Source organism: Argentina silus (genome assembly GCF_951799395.1).
Source record: "Argentina silus genome assembly, chromosome: 21".
In the NCBI taxonomy this organism is placed as follows: domain Eukaryota; kingdom Metazoa; phylum Chordata; class Actinopteri; order Argentiniformes; family Argentinidae; genus Argentina; species Argentina silus.
The window spans coordinates 2,527,792-2,549,880 of NC_139675.1; the positions used below are offsets into that span (position 1 = coordinate 2,527,792).

A 22,089-nucleotide genomic window follows, 5' to 3' on the forward strand; every position below is an offset into this window, starting at 1 on the left:
CTCATCTGCTTCAAGGTTCGACGTGTTGTGCGTTCAGACATGGTCTTCTGCATACCTTGGTTGTATCGAGTGGTTATTTGAGTTACTGTTGCCTTTCTATCATCTCGAACCAGTCTGGCCATTCTCCTCTGACCTCTGGCAAGGCATTTTCGCCCAGAGAACTGCCGCTCACTGGATATTTTCTCTTTTTTGGACCATTCTCTGTAAACCCTAGAGATGGTTGTGCGTGAAAATCCCAGTAGATCAGCAGTTTCTGAAATACTCAGACCAGCCCGTCTGGCACCAACAACCATGCCACGTTCAGTCACTTAAATCACATTTCTTCCCCATTCTGATGCTCGGTTTGAACTTCATGTATATATATATATGTGTGTACATACATACAGTACATACATGCATACATACATACATACATGCATGCATACATACATACATACATCAGCCTCTGTAATCAGTCAGTAAATAAACATGCTGTGAGTTGTTTTTACTTGTGCAGTTGCATTGGCTCCCCCATGCTTATGAGAACAGATTTGTGTGTGTGTGTGTGTGTGTGTGTGTGTGTGTGTGTGTGTGTGTGTGTGTGTGTGTGTGTGTGTGTGTGTGTGTGTGTGTGTGTGTGTGTGTGTGTGTGTGTGTGTGTGTGTGTGTGTGTGTGTGTGTGTGTGTACTTGGTACATGCCTGGGCGAGTCAGTCTATTCTTAGTCTGTGATCCTCCTCGTCAGTCCTGCTATGTTGGCCTAGTAAATCTGAGGTGGGTGTGTGTGGGTGTGTCAGTGTGTGTGTGTGTGTCTGTGTGTGTGGGTGTGTGTGTTGGTATACACACTGACACTGTGTTCGGTGACCCTGGTTGCATTATTAACAGACCCTAGCGCTCTCTGTTCCTTGCCTATTGGTGCTGACGGGCCAGGCGGGCACACGCTGTAGCCACATCAGCCACCGCTCCGCTTCACACTTACAAATGATATTCTGACACTCTTTGCACATCCGCAGCCACTGGTGTCCTAGGAACCCCCCCCCACCCCCCTCCTCCGCCATGTTCTGAACTGATAGTTTCCTCTGAATGTTCTTTGGGCCGACGTCCAAAAAGCCTTTTTCAAGTGTCTTTCTAGCCGTCTTAACAGCCCAGTTAGCCTAGCGTCCTTCAGCTCTCCTCACAGCCCAGTTAGCCTAGCGTCCTTTAGCTCTCCTCACAGCCCAGTTAGCCTAGCGTTCTTCAGCTCTCCTCACAGCACAGTTAGCCTAGCGTTCTTTAGCTCTCCTCACAGCACAGTTAGCCTAGCGTCCTTTAGCTCTCCTCACGGCCCAGTTAGCCTAGCGTCCTTTAGCTCTCCTCACAGCCCAGTTAGCCTAGCGTCCTTTAGCTCTCCTCACAGCCCAGTTAGCCTAGCGTCCTTCAGCTCTCCTCACAGCCCAGTTAGCCTAGCGTCCTTTAGCTCTCCTCACAGCGCAGTTAGCCCAGCGTCCTTTAGCTCTCATCACAGCCCAGTTAGCCTAGCGGTGTGAGGACAGAATGTAGCTGTGGATACAAAGTGTCGGGCCTAGTAAGAGTTAGGACCCTGCAGTAAGTGGATGGGGTTAAGTGGCAAAGCGGCAAAGCTTCCCAGCCATTGAAGACCATCCGCTTGCCGCGTCCACAGTACCAGCTCTCTGGAGAGCCTATAGCCTAGCAGGAATACAGTAGGAGCAATATTGTAGTAAAAAAAAAGGTGACCCTGTCTGTTAGACACAGACCAGTTGTTTTAACAAACTCCAGCTGCCCCCCTTCATGACTAGATAACAGAGGAAGCATGTCATCAATCAATGACACACACATCCACGTGTGTGCGCACACACACACATGCACGTGTGCGCACACACACACACACACACACACACGTGTGTGCGCACACACACATATACACACTCATGCACACACACACTAACACAGACATAATGTCCCATTCTTCTGTTCCAATCTAGAACATTCTGTGATCAGGATCAGGTCTGTGGACCTCTCCACCAGCCAGCTGGTGTTCCTAACCCTCTGGAATGCCCCCGGTCTGATCAGGGGCCAACTGGGCGCCACTGCCAGCTGGACGTCAATATCACGGCAAAAAAACACCCTCCGTTTGTTTAGCAATGTTGTAAAATCACCCGAACATTTACAAGTGGGTCCTTTATAATAGGATGTAGTAGACGTAATGTGTCGGAAACCCTTGTAGGAGTAGGGTCTGGTCTGATCCACTCAGGCTGTGTGCTTTCTGTCCTGGAGACGATATGAGAGAGTGAATGTCCCAGTTAATGTAAAGTGCAAGGGGGGGGGGTGGGGGGGGGCTACGTCAGGCTGTCGCCACAGCGTAGGGGCGCGGCGCGTACTGTATGCACTCAATAACAGGCGGGTTATAGTTGGTTATCTCCTCCGTCCTGCCCCCCCCCCCCCTATGGGCCCCGTGGTGCAGATGGTGCTGACAGTGGAGCTCTGAGCTCCAGATGTTCCACAGGGCCCACTGTGATAAAGACCCAACAAAGACCTCTGTTCTCCAGAGGCACAGGAATGTGGTGGCCAAAGGGGCCAGCAATGGCACGCCACGTAGTTACCCTCTCCGTCTCTGTCTCTCTCTTTGTCTGTCTGTCTGTCTGTCTCTGTCTATCTCTCTGTCTATCTCTCTGTCTTTGTCTGTCTGTCTGTCTATCTCTGTCTGTCTGTCTCTGTGTCTGTCTCTGTCACTCTGACCACCCCGCAAACCATCTTCAGTTTTTGTTTGGGGAAGTGGGTTGTGGGGGGGTGGGGGTCTAGTGAGGTCTAGTGTATTTCCTCTCTCTCCTCTTCCTCTCTCTCTCTCTCTCTCTCTCTCTCCCCTTCTCTTTCACCCCCATTCCCCATCTGTCACACATTCTCTTCCTCAAGCTTTCTCTTCTTCTGTCTGTGTATCTCTTTCCCCTCCCCTCCCCTCCTCTTCTCCGCCCTGTCTTTGTCTCTTCACGGGGTCAGTAGGGCCCTGTTGGGCAGTGTGACTCCACTCTGATGCCCCATCCCCCCCGTCCCCCCCCGTCTCCCCCGTCCCTGGCCCTCAATGGTGTCTCTGTCTGTCTCTCGAACGGCCACTGGGGTCTCTTCCTGAGTGGGGGGGGGGGGACAGCTGCTGCACCAGGGGGGCCTCCCGTCCCGTCCCCCAGAGTCGCGTCCCACCCCGTCCACACACACACACACTCTCACACATTCTCAGCTCCCCAAGCTGAAGTGGGCTTGAGTACTTGTTGGATTGTTTTCTATAGGGACTGTTTTGAGATCAGCGGAGGTTCGATCACCCTGGGCCTCGTGAGGGAGATCAGACCCTGGAATAGTGTCACAACTGTGCTCTGATCAGCTTGGGACTAGTACAGGGAGGGTAATGGAGGAGAGGATAACAGCAGGAGTTCAGCAGGACAGCTAACACGAGGTATGTCTACTCAGAGAGAGAGAGAGAGAGAGAGAGAGAGAGAGAGACGGTAGCAGATAGGTAGTCATCTGTTGTTGTTGTTAACAATTCTGGTATTCACCCGTGTGTGTGTGTGTGTGTGTGTGTCGTAGGGCGTCACTGTCCTGTGTGCTGGCTAGAGCTTTTTGACCACAAGCTCCACTGACAATAGAAAGAATGTGGGTCAGGGAGGTGTCACTGGCTGGGGATAGAATGCTGTTCTGGGTGTGTGTGCAGTTTTCATAGACGGGACCGTTCTGGCCAACTGGGATTTAAAAGGGTTGCCTTATGGTTGGAGTTTGGCTCTGAGTTTGAACTCGAGTAGTGGTGAAAGGAATTGTGTGTGTGTGTGTGTGATGAACGGAGAAGGAGAGAGCATGTGAAAGTGTCTGTGTGTGGGTGTATGTGTGAAGTAGAGGGAGAGAGATTGTGTGTGTGTGGGTGTGTGTGTGTGTGTGTGCGTGAGCGCATGCGCAGCACGTGTGAAAACACACAGATGGGTGAGTGATGATCATGCTCTAACACAACTCGTCATCCCTGTGAATGTTCTCCCTTACAAACACTCACACACACAAACAAAACTCACACACACAACACACACACACACACAAAACGCACAAAACACACAGAAATTGCTTCCCGATTGACACAAGATTAACTCTAGGCAAGAGACATGCATCAATGTGTCATGTTTACAATTCACAATTCCTTTCTTCTCTCAGAGCTCTGTCTCAGCCCAGCTGTTGTGTTGCAGCATGTTGCTCTGTCCTCCCCTCCTCTCCTCTCCTGTCCGTCAGTCCAGGCCTCACCCCTTTCCCTCTCTCTGGGTCTGGCGCTGATGTAATCCAACCCCCATGGCCTGGTGTCCCCACGGAGTAACCTGAACCCTGAGTGCTTTGTCATGTACGAGAGAGAGAGAGAGAGAGAGAGAGAGAGAGAGAGAGAGAGAGAGAAAAAAAGGGGGAGTGTGTGTCCCTCTTCTTTGCCTGACCGCAACACAGCAGAGCCACAACAACACAGGACAGGTTAGGGAAGGTTGCCGGCCGGCCTGTGGGAGAGGACCGGTTGTGTAAGGAAGGGAACAGGGGTTTGTTATGAAACCTCCTGTGGGTGAATATGGGGTTATTAGATAAATATGTGAGATATGACACAGATGTCAGGGTGCAGCCACTGCTGGCCTCCCACCTAATGATGTGTAGGGGGGGGGTGATGACATGCAGACCTCTTGAACTCTGGACTACACCATGTGTAGTTTGTGTGTGTGTGTGTGACATCTCCACACACTGCGTGGAGATGTGGGCCACCAGTGTGTAAGTGTTGTTTATTCACTTGTGCAATGTTCAGGAAGGTACGTTTCAGGTTTCTGTTTTGTTTGTTTGTGTATTTCTGCCATGCGTGTGCGTGCGTATATATGTGTATATATATTTATCTCTGTGTGTGTGTGTGTGTGTGTGTGTGTGTGTTTGGCTTGGCGGTCGGTGCTCCAGGGTTCCTGTGGCTGTTTATTCCCCCAGGGGTCGGCTGTCCTGTGTGTTGAGGGAGCGGGGCGATGCTCTCCGGGCCGGGCCGGGCCTTGGCCCGCTAACAAAGAGAACCCTGTGGGTGGAAAAACAGCTGAGGGGAGGGGAAAAAACACACAGCATTGTTAATCCGGTTAAAATCTTACCCCGAGAAAACAACAACAAAGCCTTGGCCTGCATTCCTCGCAGTTCACTGGTGTTCCTTGCAGTCTTCTCTGATCTCAGTGCTGTTTGTTGTTCTGCTGGTCGTCCTTTTACACATACGAAACTCAAAAACAGTACTTGGTTGGGGGGAGGAGGAGGGGAGGGGGGGGATAGTATGAATAACATGATTGTTCGATCGACTGTGTGTTGTTCTTGATGTCCTGTCGTGTTACTTAAGATTCAAGAAGTGTTTCTCAGTTCCTCGTGTCCATGAACCCTCTGGAGTGGAAATATTCAACAGTATTCACATACGGAGCCGGTGTTGAACACCACTGCGGTTTAAATGAATCGATTGACTTGTCACGCAAGAACGAGATCTCATGAGGGCTTTTTATGTCGCTCACCTGATTCTTTGGAGCTTTGATTCAAGCCTCTGAAAATAACCTCCGAGCTAAAATCTCCAGCTTAGCTTAGCTTGGCCTGACTCAGCGAATCACAGCCGGTGGCTCATACACCAACACAGCTTATTTGTTTTAATGGAGTTTAATCCTCATTATGTTTCGTCATAATGACTTTGCGTTGAGTCCTCTGAGGCGGTGTGCTGAGGACAGCAAGGAGTGACCGTTGACCGAGTGGGTTTGGGGTTAAAAAGCTGACGCCTCTTTGCTGACATCCAACTAAACTGACACCACCTCATTTTGTGAAAGTAGAACCATGTGAGGTCAGACCGAGAAAATCTCACTTCTCTGACTTTGGGCTTCAGTTTGATGATGTTTGGTTTCTTCAGTCTTTTTTTTATTTTAGGCTCTTTTGTATCACTTCACTTATTTAACCGCTCCACATTCCCTCACTGTCGGTTTCTTAATGCCCCGTGTTTAAATTACCCTTCAAGGGTTTTGACTCTCAGTCGGAGGACAGATCTCATTGTAAAAGCTCTAATTGCCCGTTTCCCTTTTTAGAGTGCTTTGCCCTCCCGATGTCGGGGTGCTAGACCCAACCACACCTAAACTCTGTCTGTGGTGGGAGGACAGGGTGTCCCAGACGCATATTTCTGGTCTGTCTGTGTCTGTGTGTGTGTGTCTGTGTGTGTGTGTGTGTGTGTGTGTGTCTGTGTGTGTGTCTCAGAGGAGATGAGAGCACACAGAAAGGCCCAGAGGACTGGCTGGAAAAACAAAGCCTCTGTCCAGCCTGTGGTCGCTGGTCAGTCAGGAAAGGAGCCCTGTGAGAACACACTGTGACCCTTATCCTTCTCTCTCTTTCCCTCTCTGTCCATCTCTCTCTCTCTCTCTCTCTCTCTCTCTCTCCCTCTCTGTCCATCTCTCTCTCTCTCTCTCTCCCTCTCTGTCCATCTCTCTCTCTCTCTCTCTCTCTGTCTCTCCCTCTCTGTCCCATCTCTCTCTCTCCCTCTCTGTCCCATCTCTTTCTCTCTCTCTTGTTTGTCAGTACTTGGGGTCTGAAAAGTGTGCTTTGTACTGTTGATGATGCTGGTGGTCTAGAGCTCAATTAGTAACGTTTCCTTCGTAACAGGACGGCAATTCTGAGCATTTGGATGTCCCATGTTTTCTTTGGTGTTGTGTGTTTGTGACTCGATTGACCGAAGAAAGGGGATTTTGACTCTCTCTCTCTGTCTCTATCCCTCTCTCTCTCTCTCCCCCCCCTCTCTCTCCCCCCCCTCTCTCTCTCTCTCCCCCTCTCTCTCTCTCTGTCCAGGCATGGAAGAAGCGGTGGTTTGTTCTCCGCAGCGGCCGTCTCACGGGCGACCCGGACGTGCTGGAGTACTACAAGAATGACCACGCCAAGAAGCCCATCCGTGTGATCGACCTCAACCTGTGTGAACAGGTACGACTCCTCCCTCTGGAGGAGATGTAAAAAAAAAAAAAAAAAAAACAGGTGCCGACTCTCCGTGGTGACTCATTACAGGGGAGGCTGGTGGAGGTAGAAATCGGAGGCTCGCTGTAATGCATGGAACGGAACGAGGAATGGTGTCGAACCAAACCAAATGTGTTTTGGTACCATTCCCCATTCTGTTCCATCCATTACAACGAGCCCTGTCCTCCGATTTCTACCTCCACCAGCCTCCACTGTCACGACACATCCCAACAGTGCTAGCATGTAGCACTATCACTTCTCCTAGCGCTCGTGCAGCGACCGTCGCCATAGCTACCACCCATTGTTTATGAGGCGTGGGGCTAAATGCTAATAGGCTAAATGCTAACGTCAAGCTATCGTTTTTTTTGACGTGACGCAATGCGGCGTGCTAATGCTAAACCTGACCCGCACAGGTGGACGCAGGGCTCACCTTCAACAAGAAGGACCTGGAGCACAGCTTCATCTTCGACATCAAGACCATCGACCGCGTCTTCTACCTGGTGGCCGACACGGAGGACGACATGAACAAGTGGGTGCGCTGCATCTGTGACATCTGCGGGTTTAACCCCACCGATGACGGTAAGAAACGTCACACACGCACACACACACACACACGCGCACACTCTTTCTCTCTCTCTCTCTCTCTCTCTTTCTTTATTTCTTTCTTCCTTTCTCTCTTTCTCTCACACACACACTCACACACACACTCTTTTTTTATTTTTTTATTTCTCTCTCACACACACACACACACACACTCTTTCTTTCTTTCTCTCTCTCTCTCACACACACACACACACACACACACACACACACACACACTCAAACAATATCAAGAGGCGCCTCAATTAATTATGAAACGTTTCACAAGCTCACAGGCCAAACATGTTGGCTTGGGCGCTCCCCTTTCTGATTTTAGTTCTCTGTTCCTCAAATATCCCCCATCTCTCCCATGGAGAGGGAGGGAGAGGCCCAGCACCAGGAGCCAGCAGGCCCCCGGTTCTGTTCTGTTCTGTTCTGTTCCCAGAGCGGGCCTAATGAGCCATGGGTTCAGACGGTTCTCGTATTACCACGCTGCTCCCTGAACAGCATAATTAAAGCATTGTGTGCCCCAAAGCCCCACTGCCACCCTCTTTCCCCATCTTTCTCTCTCTCTCTCTCTCTCTCTCTCTCTCTCTGACCCAGCTCAGGTAACCCAGAGAAAAGAGGAAACAGTCTATGGGGCCCGCAGAACGGCGGCCTATTGGCTGGTGTTCGATTAACCCTCCCTCTCTCTGTGGCCCATTCTCACCCTCACCACAGAGAGGGCCCAGCTTATATACACACAGTAGAGTATCAATCAAACGTTATTTATTTATTTTTTGCAGTAGACATGTTTTTAGTCTGGCATTACATACATTCCATATGTAATGTACCCGACGAAATACATTCAGTGTTCCTTGTCGATTCAGAATGTTATGAAGCACTTCAGAAGATATACGCTAGAATTTTTATTTGGCGGTGCAAGGGTTAAGTGCATTACTCAAGGGCACAACGGCGGTGCTGGCACCTGAATTATTGATGCCACTGTCACCTGGCAACCTTCCAGCTGCTAGTTCTTCCCATCGGCCCTGGGATTCGAACCGGCAACCTTCGGGCTACTGGCCCGCCTGTCTAACCTCAAGGCTACACCGCTGCCTCTATAGGGTAGTCAGGAGACAGTTCTCTCAGAGCAGCATCTCTGTGGCACAGCAACATGGGGGTGTATTTACCTCCCCACAAGGCCATCCCTACCTCCTCCACAGTGTTGTGGCTGCACCGCATGTGTTCCCGTGTTTTCCAGTAGCTCATGTTTTGGGACGACTCTCAACAACAACATGCAGAGCCCTTTTGGAAACATTAGTCTATTGTGACTGTGCTCTCTGATGTTCCCTTATTCAGAAGAGGGCGGCAGAGAATCGAGGGGGCCTTTTTAACAAAACAACAGCGTCCCCGCAGATACCAGACGACAGGCCGTGTGCAGCTTTTCTAATTAAGAGCGTCCTTGGCTGTCTCTCTTTCTCTCGCTCTCGCTCGCCCTCTCTCTCTCTCTTTCTCTTTCTCTCTCTCGCTCTTTCTCTCGCTCGCCCTCTCTCTCTCTCTCTCTCTTTCTCTCTCTTGCTCTCGCTCGCTCTCTCTCTCTCTCTCTCTCTCTCTCTCTCTTTCTCTCTCTCGCTCTGTGTGTGTCTCGCTCTGCGCTGGTCCTACAGTACAATCCCAAAACAAAGAGGGGATAGTCGAGCCTATGGCAGGAAAGGAGGGCCCACCTCCCACTCTCCCGCGCCCAGGCCATGGTGCACCGTGGCTGGGGAAAGGTCAGCGAGTGGAGTGGGGGCGGGATGGAGGATGGATGATGGATGATCCAGGGTCCTGGGGTAGGAGAAGCAGGGCTTTGAGCCACAGTGTGGGCGGTGGGAGATGAACACGGAGTGATGGGGGGTTTCCCACTGCCTGCCTGCCTGGGTGAATCAGCACTTAGAGACCGTTAAACAAGGAGGGAGGGAGGGAGAGATGGAGGGGAGGGAGAGAGAGAGAGAAAAGAAGAGGATAGTGGAGGAGAGAGTGGGATGGTAGATAGGAAGAAATGGTGGGAGGGGAGATGGAGAGAGATGGAGACAGAGAGCGTACAAATACGCGAAGGCAAGCGTGTGTGTGTGTGTGCGTGTGTATTGACGTGCGTGTGTGTACGTATGCGGCTGAGGAGTGAAGGTTGAATAGGACTGTCGTCACACACAGACAGACCCACACAGACAGAAGGACAAAGGAGACATCTCAAAGAAACGCTGTCTCAGTGGGGTTGATTCTAACGGCTAACACAGTCATAATAAAGACACACACACACACATACATACATACATACATACATACATAGTCACACACACACACATACATACATAGTCACACACACACACACACACACATACATAGTCACACACACATACATAGTCACACACACATACATAGACACACACACACACACAGTTACACTAATTGTGGTATACATAGAGCTCAGAATATATGGATTGACATGAGTGGATCCAATATCCATACTTTCTGAGCATCTGATGCAGCTTATTGATGTCAATGTCTGTAACGATCAATGATAACCAGTTTGTCTGTTCCAGAATAGTGATTGTAATGCATTAGTTTATAGGGACATGCTGATCTTGAGGGGGGGGGCTGTGGATCTGTCTCTGGTGGTTCGTATATTTGTATGTCACACGTGATATCCCAAACATTTTGACGAAACTTGGGTGAAGGATGCGTCTTGCTCGAGATCCGCCATTTCCAGAATGACACTGATTGGCCCAAGGAGGGGTCATAGGTCATTGGTGGGCGACAACATGTTTATTGTAGACATGTTTTTCATGCCATGATGATTGCTGGCAAAGGTGTGTTCAGTCAATATTAGAAGGATATGTAATCATTTATGAGTAAGAGTCTGTGGGAAGAGTCTGTGGTGTGTGTGTGTGTGTGTGTGTACGTGTGTGTGTGTCTGTCGGTGTGTCCTTCAACCGTCTGACTCATCTTTGCAGCAATCTCCGTCGTGTTTCCAGCAGTGACATGTTTGATACCGTTCCTCATTCCACTCTGTGCGTTACAATGAGCCCGTCCTCTGATTTCTACCTCCACCAGCCTCCCCTGGTCTCCGGCACTTCGTGTTGAACTCGGTGAACACCACAGTCAACCCTGTAGCCTAACCTCCCCCCCCCTGATAGACTAGCCAGGTGGAATGTCGGCCATCTTGCTAACTATCTAAACCCTTCATTCAGCATCTGCACTAGTATCTCTAGATTCCTATGTCGCACTGTCCTCATGCCCCCCCTCTTCCCCCCTCTTCTCCTCTCTTCCAGAATCGGCGAAGGCGTCTCACCAGTCGGGCGGGGGGGGCTCTGTGGTGGACACCCCCCCCCACCCAGCGCTGGGCGGCATCGGGGGGCTGTCGGCGGCCGTCCTGTCTAACGTGCCCCCTCCCTACCAGCCTGTCAGCGTACGCCACCTGGACTCCCAGTCCAGTCTGGACGAACCCCAGGACTACCTGTGGCTAGTCAACTGTGAGAGCAAGAAGCCCGAGCCCAACAGGTGTGTGTGTGTGTGTGTGTGTGTGTGTGTGTGTGTGTGTGTGTGTGTGTGACTTTGTGTGTGTGTGTGTGTGTGTGTGTGTGTGACTTTGTGTGTGACTGTGTATGTGTGGTTGTGTGTGTGTGTGTGTGCGGGCGCCAGGTTCACTGTGACCATCATCTCCCCTCTGTAAGTGTCCTTCATTTCACAATCCTTCATTTTTCTCTCTGGCCGTGGTTCTCCTCTGGTGTGTGTTATTATTCCTGTGGTGGGCCTGCTCCTCTCTGATGAGGCGTGGTCCCGTGGTCCCGTGGTCCGTGTCTGTCTGACTGTCTTTCCCTCTCTTTGTTCCATGGGTGTGTATCAGTGCTGCTGCCCCCCTCCCTCCCTCTGGATGTAGTTCGGGGGGGCCTCCCTCCCCCGTGGAGGGGGATCAGGAGTACTTGCTCCTGGAGGAGTGTGAGAGCAAAAGTGCCCCTCCGCAGGCCAGTCTGTGAGTGGTCGGCGGCCTGCTAGTGTGGAGTGGCACGCACACACACACACACACACACACATGCACGTGTACACACACACATGCATACGCGCATGTACGCCCTACACACACACACACACATGCACGTGTACACACACACATGCATACGCGCATGTAGGCCCTACACACACACACACACATGCACGTGTACACACACACATGCATACGCGCATGTACGCCCTACACACACACACACACACATGCACGTGTACACACACACATGCATACTCGCATGTACACCCTACACACACGCATACGCACATGTCCGCCCTACACACACACACACACACACACGCATACGCACATGTACGCCCTACACACACACACACACACGCACACACAAATGCACACATGTATGCGTGCACACGCACTCCGTTGATGTACCAAACTAAACCAGCGCCTCCCCTGGATTTGATGTGTTCCATTAACCGAGAGCTAACCCCCTCCCAGAAGGTGAAGGGTTGTGTGAATGGACTCATAGTGAAACAACACTACTGTCTGGTGTGTGTTTTACCCCGCGTGGTTCTGTTTGGTGTGTGTTTTACCCCGCGTGGTTCTGTAGCTGGATGCTTCAATCCTTCTGTCTAGCACCCAGCTCAGTAAGATCGCAAAGATCAAGTGGACCTATTTTGACGTAACTGGACACCTCTTGATGTACAGTAGCTCCCTCTGGATCTCTTGATGTAGCAAACTAACCCGCGCGGTAAACTCTTCAATTTCACCTGAGTGTGTGTGTGTGTGTGTGTGTGTGTGTGTGTGTGAGTGTGTGAGTGTGAGAGTCAGTGTGTGTGTGTGATAGTTGTTTTGTATCCAGTCAGCTGATGTTTACGGTCTTTGTCTGTGTGGTTTCCCCACAGATCCCATGCCGAGTGCTCCAAGTCCACCTCGTCGGAGACGGACCTGAACGACAACGTCCCGGCCCACCGGACCCCCACCTCCTCCTCCTCCTCCGCCAAGCACGCCCCCGTCAATGGCTTCTTCGCCACGCACCCCCACCCGGCCTCCGCCTCCTCCATCTACGACTCGCCCCCCTCCCGTGGCGCCTCCCTGTCGGCCGACTGCGCCTCCCTCTACTACCTCCCCCGGAGCTACTCCCAGGACACCGTGCTCCTCCCCAAGTCGGCCTCCTCGCCACCCGTCCCCCCCGACGGAGATGGCGGCGGCGGCGAGCTCTACGTCTTCAACACGCCCTCGCGGAAGCCCTCCGTGGAGACCATGATGAGGAACCTGTCGGTGAGCTACGACATCCCCCCCACGCCGGGCAGCAACTGCACCTATCAGGTGCCCCGGGGCCCGGGGTCGGACGGAGGCGGCGGGGGAGGAGACGTGGCGGTGGTGCCGCCTCCCCGGCCCCCCAAGCCTTCTCTGGGCTCCACGTCGGGACCCCCGCCCCCGCCGGCCGAGCGCTCGCCCACGGACACGTACAGCGTGCCGCGCTCCGTGTCGGAGACGGACGGGAACTACTGTGTGCCGACGAGCGCGGGGGGCAAGGCGCTGCGCAGCAACACCATCGGCGCCGTCGACTCCTCCCGCCACAGGAAAGGTACGACTGGGCCGGGCGGCGGGTGGACGTTGGCTTTGTTAGCTTCTTTAGCTTTGTTAGGTTGGTTATCTCTGTTAGCTTTGTTAGCTTTGTTAGCTTCGTTAGCTTCGTTAGCTTTGTTAGGTTGGTTATCTCTGTTAGCTTCGTTAGCTTTGTTAGGTTGGTTATCTCTGTTAGCTTCGTTAGCTTTGTAGGGTGGTTATCTCTGTTAGCTTCGTTAGCTTTGTTAGCTTTGTTAGGTTGGTTATCTCTGTTAGCTTCGTTAGCTTTGTAGGGTGGTTATCTCTGTTAGCTTCGTTAGCTTCGTTAGCTTTGTTAGGTTGGTTATCTCTGTTAGCTTCGTTAGCTTTGTTAGGTTGGTTATCTCTGTTAGCTTCGTTAGCTTTGTTAGGTTGGTTATCTCTGTTAGCTTCGTTAGCTTTGTTAGCTTTGTAGGGTGGTTATCTCTGTTAGCTTCGTTATCTTGCAAAATATGACTTGAGAGCTGAGGGTCTGTATGCTATATCACAACACACAGCCTAATCTGGTTTCAAAGTGACATAGGATAGGATATTAAAACAGCTGACGCATGCATTCATGCTAGATATATCAGGATGCGAAGTGACCAGGGCTGATGCCTGTGTATTACAGTAGGGGCTAAAAACAACCCCCATCACAGCATATGGGTGGTATAGGCTCTGGACAATCAACACAGGCCTCTGCTTAGCAGGCGTCGGTCCCAGAGCTAATTATCTCTATGTGCAGCAGGCAGATGTGTTTTTGAATAACTAATTACAGCTACCTTTTCACTGACAAGACTGCTTGCCTGGCTGCGTCAAAGGACATCTGGTGCATTAGTGGTGTTTAGTTACCAAGCAAACAGACCACACATGGCCCAGGGAGTTTATTAGAAAACAGTTGTGTGTCTTGCAACCTCAGGCCTTCTCTCCGATAGCCTCAGAATGTAAACACAACAGGAGTCTTCGCGTCACATCGCCCTCTGGTGGTACCTAGTTGTAAAACAGTGGTTTCTCTGGTATGACTTTCTACAATCATTTTACACAACCAAATAGCGTCTGAGGTTACAGATACAGCATTCTCCCAACGTCACGGTCATAACCTGTACCTAACACTTGTGAAACCTTAAAATCGAGCCATGATTAGACACAAAGGCGTTTCGGAAAATGTCCCGGCTTCACGCCCCAACACCAGTCACGTTCTACACTCCAGGGCCGACCCAAACCGTGCTACTTTGGCTCAGATCCTCCCTTTTCACATTCTCCTCATCAAGCGACTGTTACAGCGACGATGGTGGACGCCAGCCCAGCCCAGCCCAGCCCAGTGCAGCACAGCTCTGCTCGGCTCCGTGGTGTGTAAACCGCTCATTTCCCTTGTATGGGGATGGGCCTCTGTAGTCTCTCTCTCCCTGGCATCTGCATGATTGATGATGTGAGTGGCTTCTGTATGGAGGTCCATTAGGATGGGAGATGGAGCGATAAAGAGCCAGGCTATTACTTAACCACTGGGGCTGGAGCCCAGCTCAAACAAGCACGATTATAGTCCAGCAGTAGACTCTCTCTCTCTCTCTCTGTCCCTCTCTGTCCCTCTCTCTCTCTCTCTCTCTCTGTCTCTCTCTCTCTGTGTCTCTCTCTCTCTCTCTCTCTCTCTGTCTCTCTCTCTCCCTCTCTCTCTCCCTCTCTCTTGTTTGTGACCCAAACTGTCTCTTCATGAGAGGGGTTTAAGGCATTCTGACCCATGTTTCTCATCATCACAGACAGAATGATTTGATCAGTCACTGTCTGATGATGCATCTTACATGGGGGGTCAATCTGTTAAGATCTAGAGGAGAGACGGACTGTCTCTGCTCTGATTCTTTGCTGTGTCATTCAAAACACACACACACACACACACACACCACACACACACACACACCAGTTATTTAGCATCTAGGCCTAAATGATGCGTAACTCACCAGCCCCACACACACACACACACACACACACACACCGACTTTGGAGTGTGAAGACCTTTCAAGCCTTCCTCCACCCTGGCGCCTCGCGGCTCTAAGTGAAATGCATTAGCCTGAATGCATTATGGCCAGACTCAACAACAATAACAACAACAACAACAATGCACCATCACCGTACTGTACATACTGTGTGTTCGGAATGTGTGTTTTGAGTGTGTGTGTGTGTGTTTCAGATTTTGGATCCCAAGACTGCTACGACATCCCCAGGTCGTTTCCCTCCGACAAAAGCTGCTCTTTCGACTTCACGGAGAGCATGAGCTTCAATAACTACTTTGTGAGTGTTCGTCTCGTCACGTTTTGTCTGCTAACGAGGGAAAGCTCACATGAATCAATGATGACCACACATTCAGGAATGTCCTCATGCTGGTCTCAATGCTTTCTAGTGTTTATGAGTCCAGTATGAGTATTATTTTCAAGGTGTAGGCCACAATGAGAGAAGCTGACCTGTGTGTGTGTGTGTGTGTGTGTGTGTGTGTGTGTGTGTGTGCGTGCGTGCATGCGCGCGTCTGTGCGTGTCTGTGTGTGCGCGTCTGTGTGTGTGTGCACCTGTGTGTGTGCCTTTGTGTGCCTGTGTCTGTGTGCGTGCCTATGTGCCTGTGTGCGTGCCTGTGTGTGTGTGTGTGTGTGTGTGTGTGTGTGTGCGTGCCTGTGTCCACCCACCCAGAAAAACAAAGGCATGATGCCGGTGGGCAGCCAGTCGACGGAGGAGGTGGACCAGAACTACGTTCCCATGAGCGCCAACTCCCCCTCCCACCACCACCACCACCGCTCTGGCAGCCTGACGGAGCCCATCCAGGAGCCCAACTACGTGCCCATGACACCGGGCACCGTCGAGTTCTCCTCCCTGGGCAAGCAGGTGCCCCCGCCGGCCCACATGGGGTTTCGCTCCAGCCCCAAGACCCCCCCGCGCAGGCCCATGCTCATCAGCGACTGCCAGCCCCCGCCCGTGGACCGCAACCTCAAACCAGACCGGAAAGGTGAGGGAGGAGGAGGGTGTGTGTGAGTGGGGGGGTGAGTGTGTGTGTGTGTGTGTGTGGGGGGGGGGGGAGGTGACTGTGTGTGTGTGCGGGATGGGATGTTTTATCTTACTTTACCATATGTGTTAGTTTAGCCTATCTGCTACATCCGCCTAATCTACCTCCTCTAACCTTCTATGTCTGACATTCAACTCTAGCTCACTGCTGTGTGTGTGCTGGCTCATGGTTATGGAACAAGACTGTTTACCTTTTCGTCCATATGACTTCAGTTGAATCGCCAGTTGAAATGATGGTTACAGGATCCAAGGGAGTGGGTCATACCCCTTCTCCCTCAGCCGAGTGTCCCCAATCTACCCCCTCCTTCCCCCAGACCACCTCTCCTCTCAGCCTGCTCTTTAATCCGCATATCCTCCCCCTTCCACCCCAGCCACCATGTAACCCTCCTCCCCCAAGTCAAAGAGACTTTTGTCCCAGGCTTGGGAGGCCTTTTGGGGGCATTGGTTGGTGGGGAGGGGGTGGGGGTGGGGGCACCGAGCACCCGGAGCCCAGAACGGTCACCTCTGTCCCCATTGTCCCTCCTCTCTGAAAGGACCTCTTTGATGGATACACAATCCCTCCACCCCTTCAGACCTAGGCGAGGGGGGAATTTCAATCTGGAGAGAGGAGGATTTGACTGTCACACAGGCAGGCCCAAAGCTGAGGACGCTATAGTCACTGTCAGTGGTGGAGAGGGGGAGAGAAAGGGGAGCGAGAGGGGGAGAGGGAGGGATGAGGAGGAGCTGGATAAAGGACATTGTTGGCGACATTTGCCCACCCACCCCCCTCTGTTCATGCTTAGGTCTCCATTACTCAGTTCAATGACATTTTCATCTAGAAGGACTCGTTTGTTTTATTCCAGTGACCCTCTGCTTCAGTACTGTCCACTTCCACCCTCTGAGCGATGGGGTGAGGAATGTAAAATGGACAGTGCTTCAGTACAGTAAATTCTCCTCCGAGTGAGCTAGTCTTGGGTGAGCTAGCTTTAGCTGAGCTAGCCTTAGGTGAGCTAGTCTTAGCTGAGCTAGCTTTAGGTGAGCTAGCCTTGGGTGAGCTAGCCTTGGGTGAGCTAGCCTTGGCTGAGCTATCCTTGGGTGAGCTAGCCTTAGGTGAGCTAGTCTTAGCTGAGCTAGCTTTAGGTGAGCTAGCCTTGGGTGAGCTAGCCTTGGGTGAGCTAGCCTTAGGTGAGCTAGCCTTGGGTGAGCTAGCTTTAGCTGAGCTAGCCTTGGGTGAGCTAGCTTTAGCTGAGCTAGCCTTGGGTGAGCTAGCCTTGAGACCCTTATAGGGACAAAAGGGATAGCGTTCCATAACCATGGGCCACGCACAAACTGTCCTCTCTCACTCACTGCAATCTCTCTCCATCTAACCACCGCTGCTATCTGCTGAGTTTGGGACCACTCCCAGTCCCGCCTGGAAATATGCTGTGGCCGTTAAGGCACCCATCTTGAATGTGCTACTTCTCTCTCTCTCTCCATCTCTCTCTCTCTCTCTCTCTCTCTCTCTCCATCTCTCTCTCTCTCTCTCTCTCTCTCTCCCTCTTTCTCTCCCTATCTCTCCATCTCTCTCTCTCTCTCTCTCTCTCCATCTCTCTCTCTCCCTCTTTCTCTCCCTATCTCTCCATCTCTCTCTCTCTTTCTCTCTTTCTCTCTCTCCCTCTTTCTCTCCCTATCTCGGGGACAGCCGATGCTGTGGCCATGCCCTGTCCGTATCTCTGTGACTCCAGTCTCTCTGGCTGGCTTGGTTCTTAGTGGGTGTCGTCTCGTAAAAGGCTGACACATCTGTGGTCGAGGCCAATAAGAGCGTCATCCGCTCTCTGTTCTCGTTTGTCCTGAGCTTTGTTATGAGTTAGAATTTTATTGCAAATGTGTGTCAGTGTTTTGGGTTTTTTTTTGGGAGGGGGGAAGGGGGGCGGGGGGGGGGGGGGGGGGCTTGTATTGTGTTAAAAGGTTACAGATGACTGTAGCTTTGGCTTCCATCTGCTTACAAAGGCGTAATTTGCCAGAGTCTTCTGCTGGTTTTGGATGTGTTTGCGCTCAAAGGGGTCTTACTTCCTAGCTCACACTGGTGCATGCGTTGTTGCCCCCCTGTCCGACTTTCTGTGTGGGTAGCCGTGTTGCATGGAGGGAAATGCATGATGGGATGCGCAGGGTCCGCCGTTGGCATGGTGATGACCCTGTCTCAACACAGCTGGTATTTACGGCCTCTCGCAAGGGGGGGGGGGGCGAGGAAGGGAAATCAAAGTTGTGGTTGCTCAGCCGAGTTTTGTCATTCCGCTTTTGCATGGCAGGGTTAAAATAGGGACACATTGATGATGTAATCGTTCAGAATCTGTAATGAGCCAAGTCTTCTTTCACCAATCAGGTCAGAGCCCTAAAATAATAAGAGCAAAGGGAGTCTGTTTAGAGAGAACCGACTCCCAAACCGTAGGTGAATTCCCAAGACGACGTAAGGGTAGGTACTACCAAAACGACGCCATCTTGTCTCTGAAACTAACCTCTCTCTCTCTCTCTCTCTCTCTCGTTGTCTGACTTAACCTTCAACTCAACGCATGCTAGAAGTGGTGCACTGTGGGATGCTGTAGTAGCCTCTGGTTCCGGAGGTCTGTTGGTCAAGCTCGGTAGAGTTCCGTCTCAGATGCATCATGGGAGGTCAAACTAGGGGTTGATGGCCCTCTTCTGGCCATAAGCAGTTGTAAACATTGGAGCTGGACGGACACAGATCTCAGGTCAGTGTTTAGCTTCCCCCCCTGGTGATTAAGGAGTGATTGGGGGGAGGTGAGCTGACCCTGGATCTGTGCCTGAGGGTAACTTGGACCTTTCTGAAGCTAACACAACAGACCTCAGGGAAGCGGTGAGCGACAGTCCCACCACACCCACTCCCTCTTCATCATCACGTGTTCTAGAGTGTGTGAGTGTGTCCTCTCTCATCCAATCAACTCACGTGATTTGTGGTATCCTCTTCTGTACTGATGTGGTGGGGGTTTTTAACAGTGTGTTGTCCAAACACATTTTTGAATCCTATCACCACCCTAACATTCTCTCACCATCTAGAGGCCTCGAGGGGGTGGGGGTGGGGGGGGGGGGTGCAAGGTCTCACCAGGAAATTGAAGAATGACCATATCTCATGGACGTGTGTGTTGTCAAGGACGACTATCCCATTTCACACAAGTTCACACGTATACTCGCACGCACACACACACACACACACACACACACACACACACCACACACACACACACACACCTCATGTTCTAACCCATTCAGTGTTGTACTTTTAACACTTATCAGCATGTTCTGTGTACAGTAATTGACTCTGATGTGAATTGTGTTTCTGATGATATGTAATTGCTAGGGAATGATGCAAGGTGTTTTTACTTTCTATTTAATTCTTGTACTCCAGTATGTGTCCCCATTGTGTGCGTGTGCGCGTGCGTTGGTGTCCATATTTTGCATGACGTGTTTGTGTGTGGTTAGATAGTAAAAAGCCTGTTGCGTTCTGTAAAATGCGCGACTCTAGGCAGCACCAGAGAGAGTGTGTGTGTGCGCGTGTGTCTGTGTGTCTCTGTGCGAGTGTGTCTGTGTGCGTGGGTGGGTGTGTGTGTCTGTGTGCGTGGGTGTGTGTGTGTGTTCCTTGAAGCCAGGCTGATGGAGTCGGGGTGCTAAATTGGTATCCCACAGCGGGCTCCCAGATTGGGCTCTGCTTTGCAGTGATTATCCGTAAGAGAGCGTTCCCGGGAACGGCGGCAGAGTGGCGTGTCTTTTCACTCACTGGCACTGCTGCTACTTAGGCTAGACTTGACCACCAGTCTCCTCGCGTGGCGTGAGGACGCTGAAACGGAATTAGACTCAACTCTGTTATGCTGTTTTATTTCAACGGACAACCAATAACAAGCTACGGAACCTTGAGCTGTCCGTGTACGATAGGAGTCGACTGTTCTCGAGTCTCACACGAGGAAGCTGCTGTTTGTGGCTCACAGCGCCCTCTGCTGGCCAAGCCACTGCCCTACACCTCACCACCTCCTGTCCTGTGTGATGTCCTGTCTTGTGTGGTGTTGATGTGACCTGACGAGTGATTGACAGGTGTGTGTGTCTACGCCCCTTCCCTGCAGCGAAACCCGCCCCCCTGGAGATCAAGCCCTTGCCGGAGTGGGAGGAGCCCTGCGCGCCCGTCCGCTCGCCGGTCACCAGGTCATTTGCTCGGGAGTAAGTGTCCGCCACCTTTGACCTCATGGGGTGTTAGATGGTGTGGGACGGTAGAGCAGAACACTAACCCTACATGCATCTCTGTAGTCACTTCATAACATAAATGTGTCCTCAGGGAGTGTTGCGTCCGCTCCGTTGGCTCCACTCAGAGAGGGGTTTTTGTTTCAGTACTGTTTGGGATGCAGGGTGCTCTACTGGCCACGATGTCACAATGCTGTTGTTTTTTTAGAGTGTGTGTGTGTGTGTGCGTGTGCGCATGTGACTGCGTGTATGTTATTGATAATGTGTGTGTCTTAGTGCGTGCGTGCGTGCGTGCGTGTGTGTGTATGTTATTGATAATGTGTGTGTCTTAGTGCGTGCGTGCGTACGTGTGTGTGTGTGTGTGTGTGTGTGTGTATGTTATTGATAGTGTGTGGGTGTTTGTGCGTACACGCACGTGTGTGTGTTTGTGTGTATGTTATTGAGGGTGTGTATGTTATTGACTGTGTGTGTGTGTGTATGTGTTATTGAGGGTGTGTATGTTATTGACAGTGTGTGTGTGTGTGTGTATGTGTTATTGAGGGTGTGTGTGTGTTATTGAGTGTGTGTGTGTGTGTGTGTGTGTGTATGTGTTATTGACAGTGTGTGTGTATGTGTTATTGAGGGTGTGTGTGTGTGTGTGTGTGTGTGTGTGTGTGTGTGTGTGTGTGTGTTATTGAGGGTGTGTGTGTGTGTGTGTGTGTATGTGTTATTGAGGGTGTGTGTGTGTGTGTGTGTGTGTGTGTATGTGTTATTGAGGGTGTGTGTGTAGGTGAGAGAACCACAGTGTGTAAACGTTGTGGATGCTGCTCAGTCCCTCCAGGTTCCCCATGCCTCCGAGACCCCAGTCAGTGCATAGCACCACCTCCAGCACTGACTCGGACGACTGTGAGGAGAATTATGTAGCCATGCTCTCTAATGCAGACGAACCCGTATGTAACACCAGTCTTCTCAGAATTATACACTCATGTTACTTATTATGATATATGATATATTTCTGTTAAATTGTTAAAAAATCGTCAATGTCCCCACAAAGCTGCCAATCAATGTATTCTATTGCCTTTTTGTTATGGCTAAAATTACAGTGTTTTTAATGTCGGCGTCTGTCGTTTTTCTGTTATAATTCAGAGATTATTAGTAATAATTCACTCAGTAATACAGTTTGTTGTGAAAAGCTTCACGAGGATGAGGTGTTCCATGTCTTCGTGCTGTGACGATGTTGTGAGAAGCCTTCTTCTCAGTCCCTAGCCTCTCACTGCTGGTAGCAGCCAGCCACCATCTTGGAAGGTTAGCCTGATTAAAGGCTAACCAAGATGCTAATCGACAAATCAAACAAATCGACCCCCTCAACGTTCTAAACGGACGAATCAGTGTATGCCGCTGAAGGACTCCTCGACACATCTTCACCTTTTATTTATTTATTTATTTATTTATTTATTTATTTATTTATTTATTTATTTATTTATTTATTTATTTATTTATTTACTTATTTATTTATTTATTTCTTCTCCAGCTCTTCTCCTCATCCTGCTTCTCTTTTTCTTTCGCTCTTCCTCCTCCCTCAGGTTTTCCGTCTGGTGAAAAAAAAAAAAAAAAAAAAAATCCTTTCATTTCACCCATGTTGTTTCCCTTCGATCAATAATCCCTTCTTTTGTTCTCTTCCAAGGACCCTTTTTGTTGGCTGGTCTGTATTAACAAGAGTAAACACATCCATACAGGGGAGCA

At 50.8% G+C, this 22,089-nt stretch overlaps 1 protein-coding gene across 3 annotated transcripts in view; it reads left to right on the forward strand.

Annotated features, from left to right (window-relative positions):
• Positions 1–22,089, forward strand: part of gab1 (GRB2-associated binding protein 1) — a 56,971-nt gene that overhangs the window by 31,311 nt on the left and 3,571 nt on the right. For 2 of the 3 annotated variants that reach the window (XM_083693095.1, XM_083693096.1), the window contains exons 3-11: positions 6,813–6,941; positions 7,385–7,550; positions 10,841–11,069; positions 12,438–13,123; positions 15,305–15,405; positions 15,796–16,108; positions 18,506–18,595; positions 20,253–20,346; positions 21,179–21,296. In XM_083693095.1, the coding sequence (XP_083549221.1) occupies positions 6,813–6,941; positions 7,385–7,550; positions 10,841–11,069; positions 12,438–13,123; positions 15,305–15,405; positions 15,796–16,108; positions 18,506–18,595; positions 20,253–20,346; positions 21,179–21,296 (1,926 nt within the window). The remainder of the gene's footprint in view (positions 1–6,812; positions 6,942–7,384; positions 7,551–10,840; positions 11,070–12,437; positions 13,124–15,304; positions 15,406–15,795; positions 16,109–18,505; positions 18,596–20,252; positions 20,347–21,178; positions 21,297–22,089) is intronic. The other variant, XM_083693097.1, reaches the window with a different exon arrangement.